Source organism: Athene cunicularia (assembly GCF_003259725.1).
Source record: "Athene cunicularia isolate RWA chromosome 12 unlocalized genomic scaffold, athCun1 chr12_part1, whole genome shotgun sequence".
Classification (NCBI taxonomy): domain Eukaryota; kingdom Metazoa; phylum Chordata; class Aves; order Strigiformes; family Strigidae; genus Athene; species Athene cunicularia.
Genome location: NW_020799116.1, coordinates 5,274,271 through 5,290,312, shown reverse-complemented (window position 1 = coordinate 5,290,312; position 16,042 = coordinate 5,274,271). Strand labels below are relative to the sequence as shown.

General features: G+C 46.5%; 1 protein-coding gene across 17 annotated transcripts in view; it reads left to right on the top strand.

The window, feature by feature from the left end:
* Positions 1-16,042, top strand: part of CADPS (calcium dependent secretion activator) — a 177,996-nt gene that overhangs the window by 90,107 nt on the left and 71,847 nt on the right. For 10 of the 17 annotated variants that reach the window (XM_026857209.1, XM_026857204.1, XM_026857202.1 and 7 more), the window contains 2 exons: positions 5,221-5,408; positions 15,547-15,648. In XM_026857209.1, the coding sequence (XP_026713010.1) occupies positions 5,221-5,408; positions 15,547-15,648 (290 nt within the window). Of the gene's footprint in view, positions 1-5,220; positions 5,409-6,468; positions 6,634-15,546; positions 15,649-16,042 lie in introns of all 17 variants that reach the window. The other 7 variants (XM_026857208.1, XM_026857199.1, XM_026857198.1 and 4 more) reach the window with 1 other exon arrangement.

Sequence of the window (16,042 nt, the reverse complement as noted above, 5' to 3'; positions counted from 1 at the left end):
ATTCTTTGGTCTCTAGTGATATAAACATCAAGCAGCAAAGTCAAAGCTAGTGCGAGTGGGGGCTAATCCCCCTGTTGCTGGAAGACTGACTTCTGTTTACACCAGGTTTGAATTTGGCCCAGAGGTATTTTCTTTTGAGAGGCTACCTGCAGTGACCTGACTGCTGTTCTTCTCCAGTTGCACTGTCTTTATCATTTCTGTTTGCAATGCTTAAAATGTTTCTTCCTGCAAAGGCAGACTCCAGTGTGGGGATGTGAAGTAGAGAGCAGTGTTTTGCAGCCTCCTGCACTGCCTTCCAGAGTCTTCTGAATGAAAGAACAGGGTAAAGATGACGGTCTGGTATCACCTCCCACGTCAATGGAGTCCCACCAGGAATAATTGTGGCCCAGCTTTGTGTCTTTTTATGAGCAGGGATCCCAAGCAGGTAACAGATGGGACTAGTTGGATAACTGCAGTGATGCTGCAGTCTGTCCATGCTCATGTAGTCGCATCCCCATCCTGATTATTCTCATGAGTACAGGTTGCAGCTCTCTGCCCACTGCTGTGTAACATGGTCTATAGGACAGTGGCACTGAGATGCTCCAGGACAGCTTGTAGCCTTTGGCTTGGCGGTTCATAGGTAATGTGAGGGTTTAAATGACAAATAACCTTTAACAATGCAACTTGAAAAATTAATTTTTAGCAGTTTCAATGAGGAGGGTGAAGAGGCTCTTAGTTTTTGAGAAAACAACAGGATGAAGCCTTTCTAGAGGGGCCTGAAATGGATGTCCTGTCCTGAATGCGGCATGGGACAGATCCTTACCTGCCATCCTCCTTAGTGCTGCACAGAAGCCTCCTCACTGAGGTGTCATCGTGGGCTCCTTCAGCAGAAGGACCACCCCATGCTGATAGCTTTTGCCAGCTGTGCAGTCCCTGGAGCTGGGGCTCTTGAGTGACTTGCTCTTAAAAGCAACAACCTGGGAACACAACTGAGCAGTTGGAAGCCAGGCTGTCAGTCTCAAATCCTGCCCTCCACGTCCCCCTCCACCATAGTGCTCCTCTCACCTGCTCTGCTCCTTGCACCTCACGCAAGGGCCGATCTCCTCAGAAAGGCTCAGATCCAGTAAATTCCATTAGCAGTAGTGAGTTGTCACCTTCCTGATGAGAGGCAGAGCTAGGAGGAACGGTTGTGGACGTCCCCTGAGGTAAGGATGGGGTGGGGGAAGGCTGCAGCGTGTACTTTACTCGCAGATACCCAAGTGGTACAAGTAGGCTTGGTGGGAGCATTGTCAGACCTGCAGCAGGTTTCTCACGGGTTCCATCGAGGTCTTTGCTCCGGCAGGCAGTGAATTTGGCATGCAGCTTCTGCTCCCCACGCATGGCTGACCCTAGGAAGACCATCCCCCATCCATGCATGTCTGACAGGTTGGCTTGCAGCTGGTTTGTCTCTGTGCAGTCTCGGGCCTGGTGAGAGAGCTGTGGCTGTTGAATTAAATTCATGGAGTGGTGCAAGGCTATCACTGAAAATGCTTAACAATGTTTTTCTTCAAGAAACCCACCAGCCACTTTTGCTTATTACTGAGATGTTTAGGCCCTTGCTAGAAGCTACTGGAGTGGTGGAGCTCCCCTCAGCACCAAGACTTGTGCCTCTTCAGAGCAGAGCATCACCAATTAACCATCTTCTTTCAAATCACCCATTGCAGAGTGTTATAAAGAAGAGAATAATGTGCTCACCTGGATTTCACTTGCTTCTTTACTTATTTTAATATGGTTTTGTCCTGATTATGGCATAAAAAAACCAGACTGACCTCAGAATTTGAGTTCAACTGCAAAGAGCTCCCAGTGCTCTTGATATGCCCGTGGGACGTTGGTGATACCACTGTGCTGGCTTGCTGAGAGGAGCTGTGAGCCCGTGGTAAGCCTGCTCTGTCCACTCTCTGTGCCGCTGGGCAATTGCTATTCTCCCCACAGGACATTCCCATGCAAGGTACTGCAGAGTTTTGCCTCATCACACCTCTTCTTGTTTTCAAACGTGGACGTGGAGGTGCCAGGGAGGACTTACCCGGACACAGTGACTTACCCTGACATGGAGGATAACTCAGCATCGCCTCCTTTCCTTGGAACCAGGTTAAACAACGTTATCGTGAGCCCACTCACTGGCTGAGCCAGGCATCCCTATGAAAACAAACAGGCTGGCTGACTAATCTCAGCTATGGCAGAAGTGATGTTTGCTGGCAGAGAACACCGTGCTGGGGAAAGGGAAGAGCGTTGTCTGCAGAGCTTGCTGAGGGCTCCTTCCCATCGTCCACAGACTGGTAGCACAGTCTCATTCACAGCTCCTCCTGGACTTTTGGGAAGAGTACGCAGCTCTTACAGCTTAGTATGGACCCCATACACACATGAGTCTTCATTCCTGTCTGCTTGGATGTGTGTTGTTTCTGAGACTGCCCTTCAGCTCTTCCCAAGACTTCCCAACCCACCGCCGGCATCTGGCTCGTGCAGCCGGGCCCCTGCTGGAGCTGTATTTCCCATGATGTGTCAGCATTTGTGGAATTAACATAATACAGCATGGCACGTACTGAGGAAGGGTGGTCTTCCAGAGTGCCCAGCCTAGCTGAGGTGATGTGAAGGAGTCGGGTTAAAAGGTCCAGGAGGCAGGCCACCAAAATTTACTTCTATTTTCTATGGTAAATGGGAAAATCCAGCTACTGAAAAGTGAAAATTTTCCCTCAAAAATTCTGTTTTTCACAAAAGCTTCATTTGCCATTAGAAAAATTGCCAGTGTTCCCCCAACCCTGAGTGAGCCTTGCTGTACCCAGCTCCAGAGCTCCCGTGGCACTCCCTGCTGGTGCGTGGGACACATGTCCCCTTCTCGGAGCAGTTCAGCTTCTTGAACACGGTCAGTCGAGCTCCCTGTGCTCTGCGGCCTTCCTCCATTGTCCCTGCCAGGTTTCTTCATGCCATTGAAGACCATCTGGGAGACCACGCTGAGCTACACCTAGCTGCGCTGGGGAGAGACACCCGGTGTGTCATCACTATCGGCTGCCTTTGCCAGACTGGCTGGTTGTCAGCTGGTTGCGCCAGGCAAATCTTAATCAGGAGCCAGGATCTGCCTGAAGATGTGGGGGATTTGTCTGAATACCGCCTTTCATCAAACCTTAGTTTTTTTCTGGAGCTGTGGGGAGCAGCATTTACTGCTCCTTTAGAGCCCCATTCAGCAGCAGGATTTTTATTTCATACCTCTGCTGTGCAAAAGGAGACCACTTGGTCCTCCTGGGCTCGGGATCTCTCCACCCGTAGTCTGCTTGCCCATGCTCTCATGAGGTATCATGGTATGAGGCTCATCAGTGAACCTCTGAGCTTCTGCTCAGGCTTCTCCTCAGTGAGCCATGGCAGCGATATTAAGTGGTTGTCCCCATCCCTTCTGTCCCCCTGAGGACCAGCACTTCTGAGAGCCCAGTGCGGGGGGCAGTGTGGCTGTGCTGGATGGCTGGGTCCAGCCTCCTGCTTCCTTCACCCCAAATTCTGGGTGTGGTACTTGGCTCCAGTGAAATTAGTGCCGGCCTTCCCACTGATGTCAGTAGGGCCAAGATTTCACCCTACAGGGGTCCTTTCTATGTATTGGGTGAATATAGCAATTTCAACTGCATTTCTACCCCAGTAACCAAATGCACACGTCTTTCACAGAACAGTCACAGCATTTCTATATTTTTACCATGCCTGATCGCCAAAGGCTTGTGTGAAGAGAGGCAAGGTGAAGAGACGATCCATGGATGTAACAAACAGACAACATAAAGAAATCCAGAATCAAGCATAATACCACCAACCAAAAAGCAAACAAAAATACCATTAAAAGCGGTGAAAGCAAATATACCCCTCCCAAAAAATAGGCTTCCAGAGTGCCGTCCCATCTGCATTGTTCTGTGTCTTCATTTTGAAATGTGCACTTCTAGTGATCCCAGCACTGTAGCTACTCCCTATATCTATCATTTTCCCCTCATTATTTTAATTCTTTTCTCAATCTGTTTTGGAGTTGGCCCAATAAGGATGAGCAAATCCTTCTCTATGTCTTTGAGCTCTTAATTGATATTTCTTCAACTCTTTTCAAAGCAGCTATTTTGGCATCTAGAAAAGATTTGGTGTCATCTGAGTGGTAGAAAATATATTTTAATCTTTCACAGCAGTGTTGTTTCTAAGATGTAGCATTTGGGGTAACAGATGGGGTGGCAAAGAAGTTGCCTATAGGGGCAGTGCTCTGCCTCAACTACTCTCCCGCCCGCTGCAGGAACTTTTCAATTAAACGATGAAAGATTTTGCAGCTTGATGCATTCCAGAGCTGCGTCTTAGCAATTGTTTAGCACCCAAATTTCCATGTAAATATTGATGGTTTTGCAGCATTTTGAAAAGCAATCTACAAGAATATTCTTGTTCTCGCTAGCGCCTTTCCGGAAGGCAGAGGCGTGCTCCGCTTCGGCTGTCCCGGGACGTTCAACGGAGCCGTCCCCTCACGGGGAAGGACGTCCCGCTCAGGAGCCTGGACGTTGCACCACAAGCCATGTGTCACCAGGCCCTCAGGACTGACAGACAGAAATAGTCTGAGGTTTCTGGATGTGCAAAGAAACCCTGCTCATGAGCAGAGCTTCCTTTTGCTTCGATGCCGAGGAGGTGGGCGATGGCAGAGCGCGTCGCCAGCGGTATGCAGTAAGGACAATGGGAAACGTCCCTTTCTGATATTGTGGAGCTGCCTTCCTCCGTCTGCAGGATCTTCCACCTGCCAGATGCAAGAGAAGTCATTATTCAGTGTAATCCTCCATGCTCTCCCCAGATCAGTCTTCTTGCTCCTGGCCGAATGTGCAATCCCATCCCCGAAATGAGATTACTGTTTCACACTGTTTAAATAACCAAACCTTTGTCATCTCTTAAAGGTGTAAGTCTTTTTTTTTGTCTTTTTTTTGCTAGGCACTGACATGAACTGGCCTAACTTTTCAGCATTTTAAATGACATTTCCCTTTAATGGTAGCATAATATGTTTTTCATTAACAGTTGCACTGTGTACATGCTGCGTTCGGGTGATGATATACAGATTGTATTGTTTTAAGAGTGACCTCTCTCCTTTTTCCTTAACATAGCCTTAGGTTTGTATTTATTTTATTAGAACAGTTGACCACTACGCCTCCAAATCTGATAGCCTTTGTATTTAATAACTTATATTTAAAATCAAGTCTCTTTATTTCTAAACAGGGCTGGTTTAGTCCTGGCCAGGTCTTTGTGCTAGATGAGTATTGTGCACGTAATGGAGTGAGAGGCTGTCACAGACATCTCTGCTACCTCAGAGATTTGCTAGAGCGCGCAGAAAACGGAGCTATGATTGACCCCACCTTACTTCACTACAGCTTTGCCTTTTGTGCATCACATGTTCATGGCAACAGGTAAGGAATTCTTCTTGACTAGCAGCTCCCTGCCAGCAAGGGATGACTTTGTCAAATATAGGTTTCCTTGGATAATGCACAACAGTCCCCAATTTGTTTTCACAGTGGATGTTTGGCAGCAGCGCTTCTAGTGGCATAGTCGGTTTGTTTGTTTGTTTTGTTGCTTGTTTAATGTAAGCAATAAAAATGCACATAGAAGATCCAGAAATGAGGGGTTTTAACTTTCTTACCCAGGCACCTGCTAGATGCAGCTCTGGACAAGATAGAGTCAAAGTATATGTGACTGTCAGAGGTTGAAGAAATAGAAGTAAATGGTGATGATTTGATTGCTGTGCGGGAGGATCCGACAAGTTGCAGCCCGGAAATTTTCAGCAGTATCAAACTTCAGTGTTTAGAAGGGCTTTAAGCCCTTGGGCACCCATGTCTCATTTAAAGCCTGTGTGACGTCAGTTCAGAAATTGCCTAGACATAACTGAAAATTTTATTTTGCTGCTGTTGCAAAGCAATTGCAATTTCAGAAGAAGCCCATTCCTTTCTCTCAAATGTGACAAACCTTTGATGGGAGGAACTGGAGCTGTGCTTTTGCCTTTTCTATTTTTTTTTTTGTTGACAGCTGTAGCATCTACTGCAGCTTCTTTTTCTGCTTTTTTTCCTGTCAAGTTGTATTATATACTTTGAGATATCACTCTCTATCCTGCATATGCTGCTGAAGAAAGGAATGTTATAAAATAATTACATGTTTTCAGAAACCCTCTGGTAAATACCATCCCAAATTATGGCACACATTGCCCAGGTTTCACGTTGCAAGGCTGCCGCTTGCTTTTGCAGTTACTTTCATACATCTTGTCATGGAAACCGAGTTTTTGCTTCCTTAGTTTCTTTTTTAGTTCTGACTTTCTTTTGCTCGTTCGTTCCTTCTTTGCCAATTGATATTTGATTTCAGTTGTTTCCTTTCAGTTTAGTTTCCTTTTGTTTTATTTTGAGTTTTTTCATGCTTTCTTCTTGTTTCTTTCACTTCTGCTGCTGGCCTTGCCCCCTGCGTTTCAATCACCCCCCAAAGCCGATACATGGCAGAATTACTTGGTGGGTTACAGCCAAGTGCAGACGGCGAGGGGGGCAAAGTGTCTCATGCCTCTGCCACTGAAGTGGAGACAAAAAAGGATTCCAAAAAGGAGTCCAAAAAAAAGAAAGATTCCAAATCCCAGCCGAATCCAGAGCCGAAAAGGTAAGCAAAAGCGCGCAGTGCACAGGAGTGTGTTGTAAGGGGCACCGGGCTCCTCGGTCACTGAGCACACTGGGCAGTTTGCATCCCCACAAACCAGCTGTGGCAGAGGCATTTGGGTCTTATGCTCTCCTGGGAGTTGGATGGTGTTTGGGCACCCAAGTCCCATAGAGGGTTGGGGCCTTGAGCTTTTTAGGTGTGTGTTTAGGAGCTGGCTCACGTGGTGTGTAGGGGATGAGGCTGGGCAGGGGATACTGACTGCCCCCGTCACCCCTGTTCTATAGGCAGGGCTCATCCTGGCAGGAGGCGGTTTTGGGGACAGGACCTGGCTCGAAGCCTGTTTGGCCCATAATGGAGAGGAGGTTGGATGCTGGTCATGGCTACCCTGTGTACCTCTTCACAGGTCCAGCATAGCCAGAGCTGGAGCATCCTCTTCATCAGGGTTGGTGGCAGGAGGTATCTGATGGTACCGGCCAAGGTGACACCCTGCCATTCCCTCCCCATGGGACTGGAGAGTTGTTGGCTCAGGACAATATCTTGATTTAAAACCTGTGTGGTGTGTAGACCCCAGGGCTGTGTGTGGTGGCTACACCGTGCTGGGAAACTGCTGGGCACTGCCAAAGGGGCAACCTGGCCACAAACGGGCTATTTTAATAATTCACTTTAAATATTCCAAGAAAGGAATGAGGTGTTTTGCTGTGACTTAGCTGTCTTTGGCTGATGGTTGACTTCACATCAGAAGGCTGAAGGTTCATATTCCTCAGTAGCTGCCGTCTCTCTGTTGCCTGGGGATTCCAGGAGGCTGTGCTGGAGCTGCAAGGCTGCGGCATTGCGCGTTCTCACCGAGGGCAGGCTCTGCATAATCACCCGGGAGTTTGGTGCAGAGACTGTGGGGTGCGGTTTGTGCCTTCTGCTCTCGGGAGGTCACAGAAAGGGACCGCAGGGGGTTCTGAGACAAAGCGCAACTCGTGGCTACTATCAGAAATCTGAATATCTGAGCAGAAGAGTCATGATTCCTTTTCAAAAAGCTGTTTAGGCCACATGCATCATGCATTTGTGAGCTGGCTGCCAGAGAGTGACGGAAAGCCAATATTTGCCCGCGCAGTCCTTACTGGCAGTCGCGGTGTGTGTAAAGCCAGGTTCACTTTACCTACATCCCTTCCTCCCACCTGCTGCATCCGTAAGTTAGTTGCTCATTGCCCTTAGGGCTGGCCATGCTCTCCCCAGGAAACCTACAGCTCATGGTGACGCTGAAAACTTTCCAGGTAAAATTTGTCGAGGCGGGAGCACATCTGCCCCGGGACCCGGCACAGCGTCCGACAGAGCATCTCGGAGCAGCCGTGCATTGCGTTGTTATCGGTGTGCACAGTGGTCTGGGAAGGATTCAAATTACGAGACATTTTTCTGTTTAACAAAGGCTGCTTCTTCTGTTGAAACTGAGAAAGTGTTGATTTACCTTACGGAAGGATGTTCCTTCACTTTTAGACATTAAAACTCCCAAACGGGTGGTTTACCTTTCCCCAAAATGAGGTTGGCTGTCAGTCAGAATATGCCACCCAGTAATGAAGGTCGAGCGGGGAGATAATTTCACGTGGCTATCAGTCTCCTGTATTAGCAGCAGACAGTGATGGAGCTGAGGTGGGCTGTCTGTTTGTATCGTGTTTGCGTAAGGTCAGGCAGCGAGGCAACAGTCGCTCGCAGTCAGCGGGGAAGTGCAGGCAGGCTGCGGTGCGGATGCTGAGGACAGCCTGAAGGTCAAGGCTGACAGGATGACAGGCGTCATCACGAGGACGATGCCTCCTCGCCTGTCCGGCCCCCGCCTCGGCGGCACGGCTGCCGCACCGCAGCCGGGATAGGAGCAGGACAGCTGCTGGTGGAAACGCACCTCCAGCTTGGAGCTGACCCTGCGGCTGCAGCAGGTGAAATGGTCAAAATGGGATTTTGGGGATGTTTTGGAGCCCTCTTGCTTTGTACGTCAGGGTTTGGTCTCCCCACTTCCTTTGGGCTCGTGTAGCTTACTCAGACCCCTGACAGGCTGACATCATCTCTCCAAACCAAGGTTGTAACTGTTTGCATGAGTGCCCCCTTGATTTTTCTGTTAAGTTCATCCTTTTCCAAATAAAAATGGAGTGAAATGTAAATTCCTTGTCCTAAGTTTCACCTTCTGCAGATACCTGAATATGTAACATGCAGGCTGTCAGGAAGGCAGGAACCAGCCAAAGATTGCTGAATATTCTCCTGGTTTTCTGCTACCCAGGGACTGGCTCTTCACTAAGACTGAGGAACTTGAGGCTTTTTCACTTTTGTGGTCACTAGTGAGTTGATAACAGGGATTTGTCTGCCGTGTATCACTGGATGCCTTTTGTAAAGTCCTGCCATTATGAAAACTGCTGTGATTTCTGTTGTATTTACCTATGTGACAGGTAAGAAATGCATAGTGTTATTCAGGCATCCAACAACACATGCTGTGTGTTTATTGGTGTCTGTTTGCATTTGGTATCACCACCGTTGTATCGAGGCTGTTGCTTTCCTTTATCAACAGTCCTCCAAAGAATAGTGAAGGCCAGAAGCAGGAATGTTTTTAAGAGGATATCATGATTTGGGGTAAAATTATGAAAGGTTTTACATGATGTCCCAGGTCTTTCGCTGCCTTCTGTTTCCATGTTTGTGGCTGTCCTCATGTTGGAGGGCTATGACAGTACTGCTGGCGTCGTTCGACACGCAGAGAAGTGATGTGTTAGAGGAGCCTCACTGCTTCTGTCTGTGCATAGGAGAGGTGTTGTGGAGCACAAAGTTGAGGTCAACTTCCCCAGGCCCAAAGTTAGCACCTAAACCTTGAGCAGGAGTTCCTGCCCCTTTCGAAGGAGTGGCTTTCAGCAGTGACCTTGGTTTTGCATGTGCCTTTTCTGGATTTAGACATAATCTAACTTCATTTTTAAAATTTATAACAAAAAAAAAGTCTCTCTATGCTCACTCGTCCCAAACTTTTAAAAATATTGACAGTGCGCATGCTACATATTAGCAGACATCGAGCAAAATCAGGATGCCAGACTGAATCCCCTCCAGTCTGATAACAACTGAACAGCGTAATTCTCTGCGAGTTGTTATATGACTATTTGCCCAAGGTCCAAGCAGTTACAAGTCTCTCAATTAATTTGGTATATTAGTGACTTGCCCTTTCATCTATAAGTTGTGTTTTACAGCATCAAACTTGTTTTCAAGAAGTAACTCTTTCATTGACATTAGCATTAGCTTTCATTAGTTTTTTACAGCCGTAAGCGAGCAGATACGATGTTATTGTCGTAAACCTTGAGGAGTTGAAAAGCCTGCGTAACATATTTGTAATTTTTTCTCATTGTATCATAATACACATCTGGCTGTTTCACATATAGGCAAGATTTCCATGCAGCTAGTGAAAAAAACCCAAACCAGGACATTTTTGGTCCCTTAGAAGGAGTAAATATATGAACACTTTATCACAGTGTCTTCACATGCTTCCCACAGTACTTTGTATTTAGTTTCCACGTGTCATTCGGATCACTTGCCCTGGCTGCAGTAAGGCAGGTTACAGCCTGGCAGGGCACAACGCTGGAACCTTTCGTTAGGTGCCGGCTCCATGTCCCGACCAGCCCCGGGATGAGTCCGCGGTGACACGGCGTGCATTAGGGCTGTCTGTCGGATAGGATCCGGCATCTGTGCTGAAGGGCGGTGGGTTGCCAGCCACCAGCAGATACCCAGCTCTGCGCGGCCGACTGACGTGATTCATCACAATGGGTGTAGGATGGCAGTGCTCAGAAACCATCCGGTTCAGCCGCGGTGCGTCAGGGGTGCAGATCGCACATGAGAAGCGATGAGCCGTGACTTGGCTCGGCGCTGCGGCATGGAGGAGAGCCCAAGCGAAATGAAGGCAGGAGTTGGGAGGATGAAATGGCTCCCATGCTCTGCAGCATCTCGGGCAGCGCCCAGGAGAGCGGGCGGAGGGCTGGGCTGAACAAAGGGCTTTCAACCGGCATTTTCGCGCACGGTGTGAATTCCCAGAAGAAAGGGGAGTCGGGGAAAAATCGATGTTTGCTGAATAAGCTTTTTTTTTTTTTTTTTTCAAGGGGTCTAAACAGGTGGGCTCTTTCAGGTCAGATTTGCTGGGGGAGATGTAGGAGGCAGCAGGCAGGCAGCTGTGATCCTGCCCACATCCCCAGAGCCCAGTGCCTGTGCAACCGGTGGGACTTTGTGCAGGCAAGTCTTCCTGCAAGGGATCCTTTGAAAGCCTATCCTGACACATGCCGTCCAAGGCACTAATCATCGATGTTTACTGTATAGCTCATATGTGCTGCACCTGGCAACCAGCAAGGGAGCTGAAGGCAGCACGTGTTTTATATTTGAGTTGTTACTTAAAAAATCAAATTATTTGCATCAGTTTTTGACATTGTTTTTTTTTCCTTGGCTCTGAATGCCAGGGCTCACAGTGCGTGCAAAGATCTGTTTGCTACGTGTAAGCAATATTTTCCCCAGTAAAAAAAAAAAGTGTAGACAAGTTAAACATAAAAGGTGTAAAAGATGATATGTCTTTTCATTTGTAAGCCGCCATGGTATTTCATACAGGCTTATGTCAAAGAGATTAACCCACTGGAGCTATACTGTATATTTATAATTGCATACAAATGCATGCTATTGCTTCATATATTAGTCTTTGTTAAAAAATCATTTTGATATATTTGTTTTAGCAGCATAAGTAGCCCTGGGGGCACAGGGTATAATTAGAAAAGGGCATGGGGGGAGGCGGGGCTTGCAGAATAAAGCAGTGGCCTTAGGATCACAGGTCCTAATTACAATTTATAATTAAGCCCAGAATTTGCACAAACCATCTAAGCTCAACAAGGACTATCATTTTTGCTGTTTAAATTGCTACCCTTTTTTTTAATTTCACCACCTGCTTTGTTGATGTTGTTGTTTTTGTGGCTTAAAACTTCAAAACAAGGGGGGATTAGGAAAGTGGCATTTAAAACTTTTCATATGAAATATTTACAGTGGGAATTTACTCGTTTAGAGCCAACATAGTGAATCTGCAGCAGAAGGAGTGATCTGAAACTTGTTTACTTATAATTAAAAATCTCCTTATTTATTTTTCTTGCCTTTTTTGCCCTTCTGCTTCCCTGTCTGCCCACAACTTCTGCCATACACCTCAAGTGTCCGTGAGCAGGAGCTATAGAGACTTGAACGAAATTGTGTCTCCGCACAGATGGAGACGTTGATGTTGGTTGTTGACCCAAATCCATAGACCCAAGTCCATTTTGTCCCTTGTGCATCTGTATAGACCATGTACATGCAGAACTTTTTTTCATCCTTTTGCTCTCCTCTCATTCCCCATCACTAGCTCAGAGTAATAACGGTTGGGTATGAGAACATCCCTTTCCCCCAGCTGCGTTTTAGCTAGCCTTGCTGCAGAAATGCTGCTCACTGGAGGAGTCAGTGCTTCTGTCCATGAGATCAAATAGCAAATATCAAAGTTGAGCTGGACACCTTTCTGAAAACAGAATTGCCAATAAGCATCAGAATGAGCTGGTGACTTGATCTTCTCCTGGGGATTTTTTTTCAGCCCCATCAGCCATGTACTGAAATTGTCTAGAGCACAGAAGTGAATCTTAAATTATAGCGATGCTAAGCTATATACCCTTTGTGTTCCTGCAAGAGGGAAAATAAATATGTTCCCTCAAAAAGATTACATTTTCAAAGTATATTTGACTTGAATATTTAATTAGGTTTCAAAATTATCGAGCTAATAAATTAAGTGCAAGGCTTTGGGTAGTGTTTTTCCAGTTCTATGTATATCCTGCATTTGTCACTAATTAATGAGTTCCTAATGCTTCAGCTTCTGGGAAGATGAGCAACAAAGATTAACATAACTAGTGAATCCGAAGATGTGCAGCTGGGTGATACTATTTGAAATTTGACAAAAACAGTGGAAGTATTATTATTTGTGACATGGCTCAAGATGGGGGATTGTGAGGAAAGCAAAGATGACAGAACTGGTGCTAACCACTGTGACAACAACTTGAAAAGCAGCCGACATGACATCTTTCCTATCATGCTGCCGAAAATGTCAACTTTGTGAAGGACAGTGAGAAAATGGTTTGCCGAAAATTTGAAAGGTAGATTCCAGAGATGCTCATCATGTCAGATGCAATATAGTCCACAGCTGAGTGAGAAAGGGAGTCCTTGCCGTGGTGATGGCTCCCGGTTGGCAGGCCCTTCCAGACATCCACGCCGCTCCAAAAATGGCTACAGCTGACCTGTAGATTGTCTCAAGTTTGCGGTAGCATGATACATGAAGGCAGCAGGCCCTGCATAGAGGAAGTGGTGGCCAGAGTCCTGGGTTTTGATGTCCTCCTGGCTCACAAAGACCCCGAGAAATGCGAAGACCAGGGGGTTAAGCCTACATGGTCTACATGCACCTCAGTGGTTGGGTTGTCATCCCCTGGGGTGTTGTGACTCGAGCGAGAGCAATGTTGGCCAGAGGTTCCCTCTCCAGAGCCCACCTTTCATCTTTGTGTGGGTCAGTGTTTTCAGAGCGATGCTTCCAGAGCTGCCACTGCCCAGCCGGGACACGACTGATGGTGTCACGTCAGCCCGTTTCAGGTGTCGACCATGAGTCGTTATGTGGCGAGCACTAAGTAACCGGTTCTGGCAAAACTGAATACAGTGAGAGATTGCAGTTTGTATGAAGGGGCTGTGACCCAACCTGAGCTGTCAGATCCTGCCATTAAATCTCACCGGTTGAGGTTATTGACCCAGCAAAGGGTAACATAACTTTCAGACCATTTCCAGTCCACCAGCAAATCACTGCGGGGGCAGGCGGCTTTTCCTACCTCGTTTTTTAGTGCTGATACAATTAACCTAGTGACACCCCGTGAGCTGGTGTGGGTACAGGGAGAGAACCGAATGCCAAAAGTCAAATGAGGGCTTCAACCCTGCCCCTTAATGTGCAGCAGTTATTGCGGTCTGCCTTGAATGATCTGCTCTTCTGCTTGGGAGCAAACCAGGCGCTGGGAGGTGCACAGCATCACAAAAGGCATGTACATTTTTCTCCCTGAATACTAAATATTTTATGGAACTTTGGAATAAAAATATATTAAGCATGTTCAGACATTAATTTTTGCTCGGTATCTAATTTGTTTTTTTTGTGGCTTGCTCATTTCTTCAAAATAACTAGTCCTAATTAGGTACTAATGAGACCAGATCCATACTTCCAAAATTGTTTATGAAATGTGTTCCCCAGCTGAGACATTTTATCCAAGTTTCAGCCTAAATCTTTTTAAAAAATTTTTTTTCCTAATACACAACTAAATTTGGCAAATAATCAAGCAAAGATTTCTGATTAAATGCTGTTTAAATTTAAATACATCCCCTGGTATCCAAGTCTTTTTCTGTGTCCAAGTTGCAAGTTTTATTTAATGTATATTTAGCTTTAAAATTCTGCAGTAAATATCATGTACGGTTGGCAAGTTCCTGTTCTGAAATGTTTTAATGGTTTATTCACCTGTGTCGGAATATCGGAGTTCATATTTATGATATTAAGAGCTTACTAAATGCAGGGTCAAGGAGAAGTGATTGTACAGATTTTATAGCTTTTAATTTTTTATAGCTTTTTTTTTTTTTTTTTTTTTTAATTTTAGGGCCTTTGATTCTTTAAGAGGAAAATAAAGCCAACCAATTAACCCCTGACAGGAGGTTCATTAGAAGCTTTGTAATCCCTTGCCAAGTCTTTTGTATAGCCAAACCAGTCTAGTACTGCGGATTTATGCAGCTTAAGCTGAACACTGGAGGAGGCCTTTAAGTAAGAACATTTGTTCAATTTTAAGACGTCTTACATTACCTAAAGAGCGCCTGTGCCAGCAGAGTTGCCCAGGAGTACAGAAATCCGTAGACTTTGCTCGCCGGCAATGGGAAGCGGTGCCGTTGATTGTCAGCCTGGCCGATTCCTTTGGTGGATGGATTAGACTCGCTCTCTCCTCTCGCCCGGGATTCTGCTGCGCGGCGGATTTTGCCGTGTGGGTGTGGGGGAGAAGGAGGGGATTGCTGCTTTCGGCTCTCGGATGGGTTGGCATCCGCAGAGGTACGGGGTGGAAGAGCACAGGGACCACCGCATCATCCAGCCCCGGGAGAGCTTCGACAGGGTTCGCCTGCACACTGTGCTCTGTGAAAGATGAGAAATAACCCCAAGGCAGCAGGACCTGGGTGTCTCGCAATGCGCTCCTGTGCACTCCTGAAATACAAGAGTGTTGTAAACAGGCTGAGAAAATCTTTGGTAAAATGTATCAATGTGTTAATTTTTAGAAATTAAAATTAAATGACCGAAAAGGCATTGCATTTTCAAATGCAAAATGCATGTTGCTCTCTAGTCAGCAGCATGTATTGAAGATGGTTCACTTCAGGAAATCATTGTAACGGGGTGGTTCAGCAGTTGTGAAGGAGTGCAGAATTTTATATTCTGTTTGTATATACACCTGCTGTCAATATTCTTTTATATTGTGGATTGTGTTAAATTAGCAGCTGATTTTTTCTGCAGAAATTCAGTCCCTATTTTGCCAGAAATGGGCCCAATCCTGAAGTGAGAGTTGGCATCATACTCCCTGTCATATACCCATGTTTAGGGGGGGTCCTGCTTTTTTCTGAACTGAAAAATAAGGGGGGGGTGTCCACATCTAAATTATCACTCTGAGAGACGATATTTCTTTATTGTTTGATACCTCGTCAGTGGTGCTGCTGCAACCACCCATGTCTCAGTGTGGCCCATCCTCTGTCCCGGGTCTCAGAGTTGGTGACATCCCTTTCCCAACGGGCAGCGCGCTGCGTGCTGTGGGGATGAGCTACCAAGGTGGTGAGGTGGAGTCTGAGTCATTCGTGATATTTCTCCTCCAGGCCTGACGGGATAGGAACTGTGACTGTAGACGAGAAAGAGCGTTTCGAAGAGATCAAGGAGCGGCTTCGCTTGCTTCTGGAGAATCAGATCACGCATTTTAGGTAAAGGCAGAGAGCCCAGACGGAATGTGAGAGGACTGATTTCCTCCCAGCTCCCTCCTATAAGAGGGAAGAAGACAGGTTTTGAACACATACGAGAATTTTGCATAAGTGGCACAGACCTACACAGGGCAGTGAAGCTTCCACTGTAGCGTCTTTGTAGCTGGAGAGTGATTTTAGATGTATAACCTTTAAAGGATATTTCAAACCGTCTCGCTCCCATAGGCGGCATGGTAACGCTGTGGATTTTTTCTAAAGTGTAATAACAACAAAAAAATCCCTTATCCTCTTATTTCTCTTTTCCCCTCTGCTCAGTTATTACCCATTTATTTTCCCTTCTCTGTAGTGTACAGACAGGCAGGGCTCTCTGCAGGAATGTCGTCGATAGAGGAAGGAT